The sequence below is a fragment of the Gavialis gangeticus genome, unplaced genomic scaffold (genome assembly GCF_001723915.1).
Source record: "Gavialis gangeticus isolate Ggan-Ray unplaced genomic scaffold, GavGan_comp1, whole genome shotgun sequence".
Lineage (NCBI taxonomy): Eukaryota > Metazoa > Chordata > Crocodylia > Gavialidae > Gavialis > Gavialis gangeticus.
This window is the reverse complement of record NW_017729025.1, coordinates 89,226,443-89,241,100: the sequence shown is the minus strand read 5'-3', so window position 1 is coordinate 89,241,100 and position 14,658 is coordinate 89,226,443. Positions and strand designations below refer to the sequence as shown.

At 43.2% G+C, this 14,658-nt stretch overlaps 1 protein-coding gene across 3 annotated transcripts in view; it reads left to right on the top strand.

The window, feature by feature from the left end:
• SIPA1L1 (signal induced proliferation associated 1 like 1) overlaps positions 1-14,658 on the top strand; it is a 355,154-nt gene that overhangs the window by 138,562 nt on the left and 201,934 nt on the right. For all 3 annotated transcript variants that reach the window (XM_019519136.1, XM_019519135.1, XM_019519134.1), the window contains exon 4: positions 4,739-6,555. In XM_019519136.1, the coding sequence (XP_019374681.1) occupies positions 5,058-6,555 (1,498 nt within the window). In that variant the 5' untranslated portion in view covers positions 4,739-5,057. The remainder of the gene's footprint in view (positions 1-4,738; positions 6,556-14,658) is intronic.

The window sequence follows — 14,658 nt, the reverse complement described above, 5'->3', positions numbered from 1 at the left end:
AGTCTGGAACCAGCTTCCAAGTGAGGTGGTGCAGGCTCCCACCCTGGGGGTTTTTAAGAGGAGGTTGGATGACCACCTTACTGGGGTCATTTGACCCCAGTGCTCTTCCTGCCATGGCAGGGGGTCGGACTAGATGATCTGCTCAGGTCCCTTCCGACCCTAGAAACTGTGAAACCTCTGTCATCTTTGTTTAAAGATGGGTACAATATTGGCTATTCTATACTCCTAGCTAATTTTAATACAAGATTGCATATTTTGTGTTGGCAACTCAGCCACACCGTTCTTTATTTTCTTCACAATTCTTTCATCAATGCCACCTAACCACTGGACTTGTTTCAGTTCAAATGCAGCTTGTTCAGACACCTCTCTGACATTTTGGTCTCTTGACAGTTCTTCATTTTCATTACTTGCAAGCAAGGGATGGATCTCCTGTCTACTAATTTAGGTGTCCAATTTTGAGATGCTTGGTATGGTGATTTTTCAGTGTATTTAACCTCATATAAAACAGTACTTTATATTCATAGCACAACTCCTACTTATTTTAGGTACTTTTGCAAAACAGACCCCACTTCTCAATTCAGACACCTGGGCAAAGAGGGGCACACAATACATGACCACATCTGAAAATGTTGGTTTAGGACTTTGATTAGCCGAACTTGGGAGCTCTGTGATAAACAACCAAATAGAAATCCAGTTTTTCAGAGGAACCTACAGTTGTTTAAATAAGACTATCCTTTTTCTTCCATCAGTTTACTTCATTTAATATATGTCTTCTGACTTCTCCAACAAATGAAGTAGGGTAGAGGTGCTCTACCCACGTCCTGCAGACCCATATCATTTGATGTGCAGGGCTCCCCACAGGCTTGAAAATTTGGTGGCCGGGGAATGGTGGCAGCATTAATTGCTGCTTTCCTGCTGCTGGACCTGTGGGGAACCTTGTAGACTGAATAGCATGGACCTCTATGCTACATCAGGCATGCAGGGCTGTTTGGGGTGGCCTGGGGCTTTGTCTGGCCCACAGACCAGCCCCGCAATGTTCTTCTCGCTTGTAAAGCCAAAACACTGAGCACAACTGAAGTAGGGACCTGTAGAAAACTGACATCTTTGCTATATAGCTCTAGCTCATCCCCATAGTATAGCGAATAAGACAGGGATCCCATGGAAAATATAGGATGAGATCATGCCATTGAAGACTGTATTATTATACATGCAAAAGGGCCAAAATAAGTTTGCATGGCAGCTTTGGAGAGTTTGATTGTGCAAACTTAGGGCCCTGGCACACATTACATTTAAGGCATGATTAAGGTGTTAATCATGCAACACATTAAAGCTAATTTATGGCGTAATAATATAGCAAACAAGCCACAAAGGTATTATGCATATAATGTGTAACGTCCTTGAGGCTCGTTTGTATCGCACCTTAAATTGAATGTGCAACATGTCAGGGCTGCCCTGTGATGGATCCCAAGGTTCAGCTGAGCATAGAGATCTGGCATGGGGCAGCCCCAGGGTTGGGGATATGGCCACCCTGTACCCAGTCAGTTGGATTGGGGCAGAATTGGGTTCTGGACCTGACACTCCTATCCAGTTCCCTAAGGCAAAAGGGGCAGGAGATGCTCTTAGCCTGACATCAGGGAGTGTGTCTCCAATCTCCGAGTCACTGAACCCAGGACCTGGGAGCTTTAGCTGCATGCCTACTTTTTGACGGTCCTAGGACATGCATGGAAACAGCAGCTTAGGCTCTGCTTCACATATGCAGATGCTGCTTTGCAGTATGGGGCTAAGGAGCTGGGAGCTCTCAACTTCCCATATCCTGCATTGTAGGTCACAGCACATGAGGAGTTTTAGAGTTTTAAGAGAGTGCCTCTGAGGTGGCTTCTCCATTAGGGATGTTGAATCTCATGCCGAGCAACTCAGGTGTGGGGGATCAGAGGCTTCCAATGAGGTTTAAATGCCTCAGCAGGAGAAGCCCTTCCACTCTCTGCCATCCCTACCTCCCCCAGTCTTGGCAGCTGGGTTTTGACATTCATTTGATTGTCAGCCTGGGCAGCCCCAGTCTTGAACTAGACTAAAAGCTGTCACAGCTGGGGCCAGAAATCAGCTGATTTTCACCCAGGGCCCCAGAGAGCACTGGAGACTGTTTAAGTCCCCGGTAGGCTCCCAGGGGCCAGCTGGCAATATGGTGACTGTTGGTCCAGCTGGACCTGCAGGCATACCTCTTTCATTTTGCTGGTGCAGGGGGACTCTGGGATTATGATCCCAGGCTGCCCTGAACTGGCAAATAGTAATGGCATGATTGGGATTATCATCTAATCCTTGATTACAACAATCACGCCTCCTGCCATACACATGTGGGGATCAGGTCCCTTTGCACCATTAAATGTACTTCTGCCAGTTACCCTGTTGCTGACAATGGGTTTCCCCCCGTGTCATTTCTTAGGTTTTTAAAAGAAGAAAAAAAAGTGCTATGCAGTATCATTTCATAGTTCATCCCATAGTTTCCCAATTCTTTCAGGCATCATACAAACTTGTGCTACTTCAGCTAATGGAATGTCTTGTAGCAATAACAGGTTTGTCATCCACTGTGTGGATCAGCACTTGAGGGAAGTGAGGTGCCACTTTGCCAGTGAGTTTCACAAATATTTGATGAGAGCTGAGGAGTGGTGAGAGTCAGGAATCTTGGATTTATTTCAGACTCTGGAGGAGAATGCATTGCGATGGGGACAGACTTCTGCTTGTTTCCGTCCAAACTGCAAGCTTGACTACTTGTGAGTGCTCACCAATTTATTCCTGTTTCTGTCTTTCCTCCTCTTCCATCCCTTTCTCCTTGTTCCGGTCTCATTTTCCTTGTCTACCCTCTTCTACTCTTATCTCTCTAGCTCTCGGTTTCTTTTTCTCTCATCCTTTCTTAATAAGAGCAAAGGACTCTTTACAAGCAGATAATGTTCCCACATCTTAGAACTTACATTGTTAACATATTTTCTAGTTCACTGGTGACAGCTGTAGGAGAAACATTGATCTATTCTGTGATTATGGTCAAGACTTGAATTACTCCATCCCCTAGTATGACTTGTATGCATACTGCATCTGTTGTACTTTTAATTGTCTAGAAGTTGATTTGGTTTTCAGGCTAAATAGTGTTTGAAATATGTGTGGCTTAAAATAGTTTGCGGCATAACCAAAAATTCAGTAATTTTATGATTGAAGTAGCCAGGCCGAGCTTCAAGAGTTCCTTTAACTGTTTTAATTATTTAGGCATGGAAAACTATTATACCTTTAACAATAGTGGATGAAGGAGAATTACTAGGGAAACCATTGTATTTATCTGAATGGCTGCACAGATTGAGCAGCACCACAAACTGCTTGCACTGCTTTTGCCATGTGTACTGCAGTCAGCTGGCATTTTAAACATCCTTAAATGTTCAGCTTCATATAAATAGCAGCTGCTGTTTCAAGCCCATGCTATCTAGTGCAAGTGGAATTAAAACATGCTGCCTTTGGAGGCAGAAAATGTTCTGGCTGGATATTTAATTACTGTGGAAGTAAGTACTCTTTTGAGAAGAGACTGCAGAAAGTACTGGTTTTCCTAGAAGCGTCAGAAGGCTTGATTCATAGACAATACTACCCTGTCAACTTGATGCTGGTTCAGCAGCATCTTTCCATGCATATCTGGCAAGTATTTAAAAGCCACGTTTTGTATAATTGGTTGAGCCTTTGAAAACTATCTACTTCATTGTTTTAAAGGATGAACACAGCAATACAGATTTTATGCTGACAAACTCATGCTTTTGTCTCATACCAACCAGGGTGTATTTGCTGAAGTTTTTTAGCTCCTCAAGGGATAATATAATGCATTGTAATCAGTTCCATTGCTGATGAGGTGTGGGAGAGCATTTAATTTCAATAGCCCTGTGGAAATGAAATGTAGAAGAACTCTTCTGCAATATTTTGTCAGCAAGTGAAATGAGTAAAAGATTTCCCTATCAGGTTATGCAGAAGTGTGCATGTGGGAATACATTGGACAGCATTTGTGAAGACAGGGTTGAGGGGATGCTTCTTATTTTCTGAAGTATTTAGTTGCTGTGCAAATTAGACAAGTCATGGAATATCACTGAAACACTTGCCATCTATAATAGAACGATTTTGTAATATCATTAGCTTTCTACAATTTCGTTATTGTAAATAATGGTGTAGAAGTAACAAAGGGTGAGCAAGGGATATTAATGTCTAATGACTTCCTATCTTAACATTAGTTTTGCTACAACCTTTGAAAGAATTCGAGTTGTCTAACTTAGCTAGCGTGTTGTCTGTCCAATAAAAAATTATTTCTGCAGTACATGTCCTTCTCATTTGCTTAGGGTAACAGTTGTCACACTGACATATTTAGTGACCTAGTGAAGATTAATAGGATATCATGACTGCACTCAGAATTGTACACCTGAAGAAATTTGCTCTCTTTTGTTTGTATAACTCTTTGGCAACTAAGCTATAACACACCATTAGTTCAGCAAGAAGGGATTTTTCTTAAATGCCTCTTCCAAAATTAAACAATATCCTTTTAGTAAGCGGCTTACCTGGAGACTCCTGCACTACCACCATTGTGTGTTTTTTGAGATATAATGAAGAAGTGTAAAAATTGAATGTTTTTAGATGCCTGCTTCAGTGTAGGAACTGATTTAGTTGCTTGTGAAAGAAATTACATAAAATTCCTAATACTTCTGTTTTTTCTCTTCCCTAGGCATAAAATAGGCATAAAACAATTGGATTATAACTGAAGATTTGGAACCCAAGTGATGTTAAGACAGTCGAAACATACTGGAACTTGGCTGGCTGTTGAAATGCAGAAGCTAAAGGGGCTATTCCATATCAAAACATACTGAAGACCTGATTTTCATGCATCTCTCTGTTAACCACTTCTTTAAATGATCACGAGTGGGATCTCATGCAACCTTTGTATTTTTTGGAAACTATTCTCCGAACGGGAATTGTGCATTTAAAAAGCAGACATGACTGTGTTTTTTCTTGGAACTTACTAAGGCTAAACACATTTTCAAATCATGACCAGCTTAAAGCGGTCCCAGACTGAGAGGACTGTTGCCACTGGAGTGTCAGTTGGAACAGATGGCACTTCTAAAGTCCATTCAGATGACTTTTACATGAGGCGCTTTAGGTCGCAGAATGGCAGCTTAGGATCTGCAGTCATGGCTCCAGTTGGACCTCCACGGAATGAAGGTTCCCATCATCTTACCTCTACTCCTGGCGTTCCTAAAATGGGAGTTAGAGCAAGGATTGCTGACTGGCCACCAAGGAAGGACAACATCAAAGAAACTAGTAGATCGAGTCAGGAAATTGAAACATCAAGCTGCCTTGATAGTATGTCTTCTAAAAGTAGTCCTGGGAGTCAGGGGAGCTCTGTAAATCTGAATGCTAGCGACTCTGTCATGTTAAAGAGTATCCAGAACACCCTTAAAAACAAAACAAGACAATCTGAGAACCTAGATTCTCGGTTTCTAACACCTGATGGATACCCCAGTTCCCCCAGGAAAGCTCTTCGCAGAATAAGACAGCGCAGCAACAGTGATATTACCATAAGTGAGCTTGATGTGGATAGCTTTGATGAATGTATTTCACCAACTTTTAAATCTGGGCCATCACTGCATAGGGAGTATGGCAGCACATCTTCAATAGATAAGCAGGGAACTTCAGGGGATAGTTTTTTTGATTTATTAAAGGGTTATAAAGATGATAAGTCTGATCAGAGAGGCCCAGCTGCAACCAAGCTCAGTGAACTTCTGATAGCCAGTGGAAGCAAGGGTTCAGGATTCTCTTTGGATGTGATAGATGGGCCTATCACTCAGAGAGAGAACCTCCGACTCTTTAAGGAAAGGGAAAAACCACTCAAGAGGCGCTCAAAGTCAGAGACAGGGGATTCTTCTATTTTTCGTAAGCTGCGTAATGCCAAAGGTGAAGGGGAACTTGGAAAGTCTTCAGATCTTGAAGATAACAGGTCTGAAGATAGTGTCAGACCTTGGACTTGTCCAAAATGTTTTGCCCATTATGATGTCCAGAGTATATTATTTGATTTGAATGAAGCAGCAATCAATAGACATAATGTTATTAAAAGACGGAACACCACAACAGGAGCTTCTGCTGCTGCTGTCGCATCCTTGGTTTCTGGACCCTTGTCTCATTCTGCAAGTTTCAATTCTCCCATGGGCAGTACTGAAGACCTGAATTCAAAAGGAAGTCTCAATATGGACCAGGGGGATGATAAAAGCAATGAACTTGTGATGAGTTGTCCTTATTTTCGTAATGAGATTGGTGGGGAAGGAGAGAGGAAGATCAGCCTGTCCAAATCCAATTCGGGTTCATTCAGTGGATGTGAAAGTGCCTCTTTTGAGTCTACTCTTAGTTCCCATTGCACAAATGCAGGAGTGGCAGTACTTGAAGTACCCAAGGAGAATCTGGTTTTACATTTAGACAGAGTGAAAAGATATATTGTTGAACATGTGGACCTTGGTGCATATTATTATCGGAAATTCTTTTATCAGAAAGGTAGGCAGTCTTTTTTTTCCCCCCCTACATTATATAGCAGTATTTTGTCACTTAGCTAAAATGTGAAATTTTGTCTGCCTATAATAGTAAGATTTGAATGACTTATAGATTGCTCTTACAGGTAAAAATTAAGCACTTGCTACAACAGTGATTATAATCAATTTTGTTGGTATGAATTTGTTTGTGCTGTACTAGAAAACCACTTGTCATCCATGACTGCTACTGTGGAAAAGTAGTCTTGTGTGTGTTCCAGCATAGGCACAATTAAAATTGAAAACCATGCCTTTTGAAAGCCAGCATTGGTACCAAGAAAAGAAATATCATAAATGGTTAAAAAATGGGAGAAAATCCTGAAACTTTAAGAATTGATGAACCCAAGGACTTGCTAGGTAAAAAACATCATTAGAGGTTCAAAGTTAAGGGAACTTTTCTTTGTAATTAAAATGAGCTTTGCATTAAGGGCCACACCTATGTGGGGGTGGTTTTTAGAGAAGTATGTTTTTTTAAAATGTGTTGAGAATGGTCAGTGCACAATCAACAACTAGTATATTTCAATTAAACTTTAAAATCTGGGGGTTTTTTTTAGATACTGACATTTTTAGTATTAAGAACAAAAGCAAATTGGACACACAGTTCCTCACTACTGAGGTCTACACTGCTTTTCTCAAAAAGAGTGACAATTACACTATGCTAGTTGTCAGTCATAGTAGGCTTAGAAATGCTAATAGCTTGGGTCACTTTTCTCTTGTAGGTAGAGTATTTATGATTTTAATTTCTTTCCTACAGTAATATGATTAGAATACAAAAGTAGCAAATAATCCTAGAAATAGTCCTAAGTGAATAGGTGTTGATGAGCTACTTGATCAACTTCAGATATGGCATGAAAATATTTCCCTTGACCTGAAGGAGAAATACCAACATTGTTGGTATCATCAGTATCAACCAAACATTCAAGAAAAAGTTAGAAAAAAGTTTATTGTACAAGAATGCCTGAATGAATAAGTTTGATACTTTTTGAAACTACAACGGTATAAATTCACTCTCTAGAAGGCTACCTACAACTTGAAAAATAAAAATAAAAAAGCTTTATTTTTAAAGCTTTAGTTTCAGGACTCTAAATTAGAGGTGCAGGTATCTAATCTTTAATAAAACCATTTATTAGTATTAATCTCTAGTGATTTGCTGGTTTCCTTAGAGGTCTGCGTTAGGATAGCCCTTATTTTTGGTGCTGTCATGTCTTTTGGTGTAGTAAAGATAAGAAAAGGAAGGTATGTGGTAGGCCTCTGCTGTGTTCTCATTCAAGTTACTAACATCTGGAGCAGCTGAAGTAAATTGAGACTCTGCTAACCTGGGAACAATCTGTAAGAGCTGGAGGAGGAGATTTGTGTGCATAGGAGGGCCCAAAGCAAACAACTGGCACTGTTGGAACCGGGAACAACTTTAGAGTTTCTGGCTGGAAGTGGGCTAGAGACAGGAAGGAATTAAAAGGGACAGGGTACAGAAAGAAGAGCAGGAGGTAGAATGAAAAGGAAACATGGGGATGAGGAGCAGCAAGGAGAGGATGTACAAATGGATGCAATGGTACCACACAGAAAACAGAAAAAGTGTGGTGGGGGGGGCATTCCCAATCTGAGGTTTAGGTGGGAAATGATGGGTTAGGTTCTGGTAGGGTTAGGTAGCAGGAGATGAGGAAGGGAAAGGATTAAATGGCTTATGTGTTAGGCCTGAGATTTATACTAATTTCCTTCACTAATCTTTAATTACTTAATCTTAGATAATATGAAAGTAACTGCAACATGAACAATTAAATAGGTTGGATTAACAGTTGAAATGAATCTGGAAATTACAGAATCTCTACATTTCTGAATACTTCCTCAATTCCACATTTAATTATTTCTTCTATTCTTTCTCTGATTCCTGGGCCCTTGTTCTTTCCTCCTATTTGAAAGAATGTTGGAAGAATAGCATGAAGAAAAAAATGAAATTAAAGCGTAAATTTCTAGAACTAAGTTTTTACTTATTCATTTCTTCCACTTAATTATTTCTTTCACTTTAGTCAGATACTTGTCTCTCCTCGTTATTTAGATATTAACAGATTTAAAAAGGCAATAAAAAGAGTAATTTCTTACTGTAAACAATTTAGTATTCATGTATTGAGTAACTCCAGTATAGATGCATGGCATCAGGTGAAAGCAACCTACAGGAGTTTGTGTGGGTGTTTGCTGTGACTTTTTGTTGTTGTTATCCAACTGGTCAGCCACTTTCCACTTCCTTTTTAAAGAGCGCACAGATACTATTTTGGGTTTTTTTCCCTCTGTCAGTGACTATCTGCTGTTTCTGACATGGTTTCAGGCTCTGCTATCAAGGGCAGTGATTCTCAGCACCTCAGAAAGTATCAGCTCTTATTCTTTGCTCATTTTTTGACTACAGAAAAACAACAGAGTAAGTCTTCCATTGCAAAGAGCTTAGAAAGCCCCGCAATAGGACAGGCTGCTTTTAATGCCATAAATTCCTATTTGAAATCTCGGGGATTATCTTGGGAATCATGTGTGCACACTGTGCTAACATTGTGTGGCCCCCTGTGGCAACCTTGGAAAAATCTTGAGGCACCCCAGCATGCTGCAGGACCCTGGTTAAGAATCACTGATCTTGGCCCATTATTCAAATTTAATCTGTTACTTGGCTTTTTATGGATAGCCACCCTAACAGAATGATTCTAAACCAGGGTGTAGTGACATCCTGTGACAGTGATGTAGAGTGCCATGCAATATTACCACTGTTAAGTGTGCATACACTTACCCATGATTCACAAGATAAAACTGGAGATTTCCAGTAGGGATCTGTAATATTAAAAACATTCTGACCAGTTGTGGTCTTAGCTCTTTGCAATAGAAGAACTGCTCTATTTTTCTGTAGTCAAAAAAGAGTAAAAGCTAAGAGCTAGCATTTTCTGAGGATGCCTCAAGTCTAACAAGGAGTGCATTGAATTAAAAACGGTTGAGAACCACTGCCCTAATGGCATGTCATCAATAGGGAAGAATCTATATGCAGTTTCAGTGCACTAAAAATATTGCTTTTTTCAGTACCTCATCTTTTTTTGTAAAAGGTAGATAGATGTTTTTAGATCTAGAGATGCACCAATACATCAGTCTGATACTGGATTGGTACCGATATAAAGAAAACTGGCTGTATCGGATATCGGCCCGATGCGGCTGATAATTTGGCCAATAAATGCCCATGCTGCGCACAGCTCCAGCACAGCACTCAGGCAGTCAGGAGCACAGCCGGCAGCTTGGAGAGCTGCCTCCAGCTGGTAAGTCCATGTGGTGGGCAGGAAGGGGTGTGGGCGGGTGCTGATCAACACCCTCCCCCACAGCGAGGGAGGGGGCAGAAGCAGGCACTGCCCAGGTGGGTGAGGGGGCGGAGCCAAAGCTCGTGGGGGAGGGGAGAGGCAGTTTCTGCTGCTGCTTGCACCCCAGGAGGGTACAGGGAGGCATGTGCACCCCAGATCAGGGTGGGACGGGCTGCATCTGGGGCTGCACAGGGCTCTACTTGGCAGGGGCCAGCTGCCTTCCGCACTCCCCAGGGGAAGGCACCTGGGGCTCCCCTCCTGTGCTGCACAGCCCCGGCAGGGAAGGCAGCTGGCTCCAATGTGCGGGGCTTCCCTCCCATGCTGTACAAGTGTGGGGAGTGCCAAAAATATAGATGGCCCAGTGGAGGCTGCACCCCTCGCTGCAATGTGCAGGAGTGGCCAGAGCCACACCCTGTCGGGTACCTGCGCCAGACATGAGTGCCCTGAGCACCTCTGTCTGCTGGTGCTGCTGCTGCCACGGCCTACCAGTGGCTGCACACCATGGGGGTGGGGAATGTGGTGGGGGTTCCCACACCCCCAAACCTCCCACACACAGCGTGGCTGAGCTATCACCCTCAGCCATCTGTGCTGCTATCACCCTCTGGGTGCAGACTTCATGCTGCCACCAGCCCTGCCCGGCTTACCCCCCCCCTCCCCCCCGTTGCTTCCCTACAGGCTGCCTGGAGCAAGCGGGAGGCTGGGGAAGTGGAGCAGCTCCCCAGGGCCTGCGGCAGCAGCAGCCCTACCAGGAAGCTGCATGCTGGCTGGGCCCTTCCCCCCACGAGGGTGGGAGCGAGGCACAATAGGGTATGTTTGGATGTGTGTATACATGTGGGTGCCTCGCTCTTACCCTAGTGTGCGGAAGGGCTGGGCAGGGTCCTACTTGTTGTGGTGTGCTGTGGACTGGATGAAAGTGCTTGAAGGGCTGGATTCAACCTGCAGGCCATATTTTGCCCACCCCTGACTTAGGCAGTATGGCAATTCAAATAAAAACTACCTACAGGGATCACTATTCTGGACCTTGCAGTATTTATTTCCCTGAATAGTAGTATATGGATAATATTTCTGTATGAGCTTTCAAAATGCTTTGAGTTGGTATCTCCAAAAATTACTTGAGTCTTTCTGATGAGAAGTTCCCTGCTGTAGCGAACTGGTTTGGTTTGTTGCCTTTAATGCAAACCAATTGACTATATGATGTACACTTTCTTTCACACTATGATTTCCATTTTCTTTGTTTAAGCTCCCCACAGGATAATATGTTAACTTTCTAGTTTACTCAGGTGCACTTGCCTAATAAAGTGATACAGCATCAGAATCTTCTTCTTGTTTTTATATTTTGATAATATATTTTTTAGTAACATATATTTAGAAAAAACAGCTTAGTTATTTTTTTTTTGTCATTTTTGTGAGCCGAACTCACCAGTGGGCATCCGTGGCCAGAGTCGGACTCGGGTGGAGAAATACCCCACCTGAAAATAAATGATACATCAAGTCATGGTAGGCGACAATTAGGAGGAACCCAAAGTCTGACCAACTGGCTAGGGCTTTCGTACTGGTAACGTGCAGGTGAATGTCATTGGGATGCCAAGGGCTGCACCCCTATGTGGTGATCACCTGACAGTTGTTTCCTCCACTGCTGCCAGGAGGGCAGGGGGCACCTCACCTTGGTGGTAATTGTCATGGAGCTGGTTCCTGCCTGGAACCGCTGTAGCCCGGCTGCGGCCCCATATCCCTCTGTGCATGTAAAAATATTGAGAGGCACATGCCCACCCTGCATGACCTGTGCCCCCCCTGCCCCTCCAATGCAAGCCCTGTTCCCCTCTCCCCCCCCACCACCAAGCAAGAGCATAGCCTGTGTCCCCCGCCCATAACTTACCTGGAGGGAGCTGCTATCCATCACTGCTTGGCTGCCACATGTATATGCAAATGCACATTCACCTGGTGCCCCCGCCTTGATTTGTTTCCCATGTTTTTCTCCGTTAAAGGGCAAAAGCACAGATTTTCCCCTTTTAAAAGAGAAAAGCTGTTATTTTTCTCCATTAAAGGAGAAAATCCATGCTTTTCCACAGCAAATGGAAAACCCGGATTCATGATTATTAGTGTGCATTGCCCTATTGACATTTGTCAGTATGTATACAAGATTTTTTTTGCTTTAAAGAAAAAAGAAGACATAATAAGCCTTCCCTAAAAGCATGAGGAAAACAAGGTTTAAGTGTATTATGTTGCTGCTACACAAGAAGTTAATGGAAGGGGACAGGACTTTCTCAGGGAACTGTCGTTTCAAAGTATTATACTACTCTAGTGTTACATTAACACTACTTTCTGCTGGAAATTTCTGGCATTTGCACAATTAACATTTTTATTGAAAATAAATGTATATTTCAAAAGACAGACACGCATGAGGTTAGTTGCATCAAGTGAATCTGGTAAAACTGTGGATTTCATAGTAAACTTCTACAAATTCTCAATCAGTCCTTAAAAGTGGTTACGTGATTGTCCCCAACTCCTATTGCAAGGCTGTTCCAAAACATCTGTTCTCTGGTGGTTTTAAAACTTTAAAAAAAAAACATTCCCAGCCTAAATTTATTCACAACCAGTTTATCCCCACTTTTTTTGTATTCTTGTAAGGCCAGTATTGTCTTTTAGTTTAAATAAATCATTTTCCTTGATGTTTACCTTCCAGCCTAATATATTTAAAATAGCAATCCTATCCCCTTTCAGTCTTCATTTTATTGACTTCACAAGCCCAGTTTAGTTTCCTTTTGTATGATAAGCTTTCCATTCCTGTTTCCATGGTAATAGCCCTGTTGAGGTTGGAATTAATTTTTCTTGAATAGACATGGCTAGAATTGTACACAGGGTTCTAGATGATCTTCTACTAGGGCACTGTACAGTGGCACTAATCTTTATCTTCTGTAGTGGAATGACTGGTATGTCTTAGGACTGTAAGTGCCTTTTCTCACATGCCTGACTGGGATAGGGGGCTAGATCTCAACCAGATCTTAACATCGGCCTGCTCCTCTGTCTAGGGCAGTCTGCCGTGCCTCGCCTGCCACAACTTGCTGGTTAATACAGTGGAAGTAAGTTGCAGGAGGCTGCCCATTTAATGCCCTGATGCCTAGGGTGAAATACACGGATCCAGCCTTCCCTATGCCATGTCCCATGCCTTGCAGATGGCATCGCAAATTGATAACAGCTCTGGCCTGAGGCTGGGCTAAACTCTGCTCCTTGCTGGGCCCCTGACATTCTACTCGAATGCTCTGCCCCCTCTCACAGGGCTTCTTTCATACTGCCCCTCTCTGTGCCACTTGCAACCCACTCTGCTCCATGAGCAGCCTGCTTGGGCCATCAGGCTTATCCACTCTCACTCCAGCCAGTCCACATGCAGCACTGGCTTTATTCCTTGCAGTGGGCTGAATTCTGCCCCTAGTCCTTTGCTGGGCAACTTGCTCCTGTTGTCACTCATGTGGGGGTTGTCTAATGTGCTGCCCTTCAAACTGTCCCTGCAACCCTACTCAGCACACCCCCGGTGCAGCCCTTCAGGTCGCTCTCTGTAACTCTGCTCTGCACCCATCATGTACAGTCTTTCAAGTGCCACCATGCACTCTAATCTCTGTGGGCCTCCACACAAACTTCCACCCCCTTGCTGGGGCCCCTTTATGCCCCCTCACTAGGGCCTTTATGCCCCCTCATTGGGACTCAGGGTCTTACACCCTATAGGCTCAGGTGTTTGCAAATGTGCCTGGCCCCACTGCCTGTTTCAGCTCTAAAATTACCTACTGGGTAGTGGGAGTTGGCGTTATAAGTCACCCCTACCCACCTTTCACTGGGGAGGCAACTGGCCTGGCATTTCTGGGGAACTGCCCCACCACAGGCAGTCCCACCAGGCCATCGTTCCCCAACAGGTGCAGTTTTTGGTCATACCCAGGACCAGGAGTCTCCTGTGATTCCCATTGCTCCTTCTCTTATCTCCAAGGATATTCAGGCTGGCAGCCAGAAGAACACCAGCTCAGCCAGGTGGTATTCTTCTGGCTGCCAGCAGCACACTGGCTCAATCCTGAGTACCTGAGCTAAAATGGAGTCTGCTCAGCTCTCTCTTCCAATCGCATGGCCCTTTTGGGGTCATGCGACCGCCCCATCATGGCTGGCCTGCACCTGCTGGCTACTCCTAGCCCTTAGTGACAGGCACGAAAGGTGCTTTGCCACACGCACATTGGCAGCTCATAATCCTCCTATGATCAACTAGTACAGCCAGGTTTTTCTTTTCTTCAGTCATTTCCAGCCAATGAACACTCAGCTTACAACATGCATTCTTGTTGCTAGCTTCTAAATTCATAGTCTTTGAATGGATGAATTTTATCCTATTTCTGTGACTCTAGTCCTCAAATTATGATAGTTCAAGAGTGATGATGTAAGTATAAGGGTCCAGAAATCAAAGTTAGACAAGCTTTTGAGTGTAAGAAAATCTGTATCAGGGCTGACCATGACAAGCATATGACTATTTTGTGCTTGGCTTGTACTGGTCAGACCTGATGAAGAATGTCGTCTTGCGTTTGGAAGCTTGTGTAACTTTATCCTAATTTTATCATTGGTCCAATAAAAGATATCACCCTAAGAAATCCTTGATGAGCAAACAAGAAATATATTTCTTATAGTAGACTAAGAGGGTTTTTTTCCCCTAAAATTGACAAGGGTATATAATTTGAAAGCATCTTCCATGATTATGGTGTATTATCTGCAAGTTGAACATT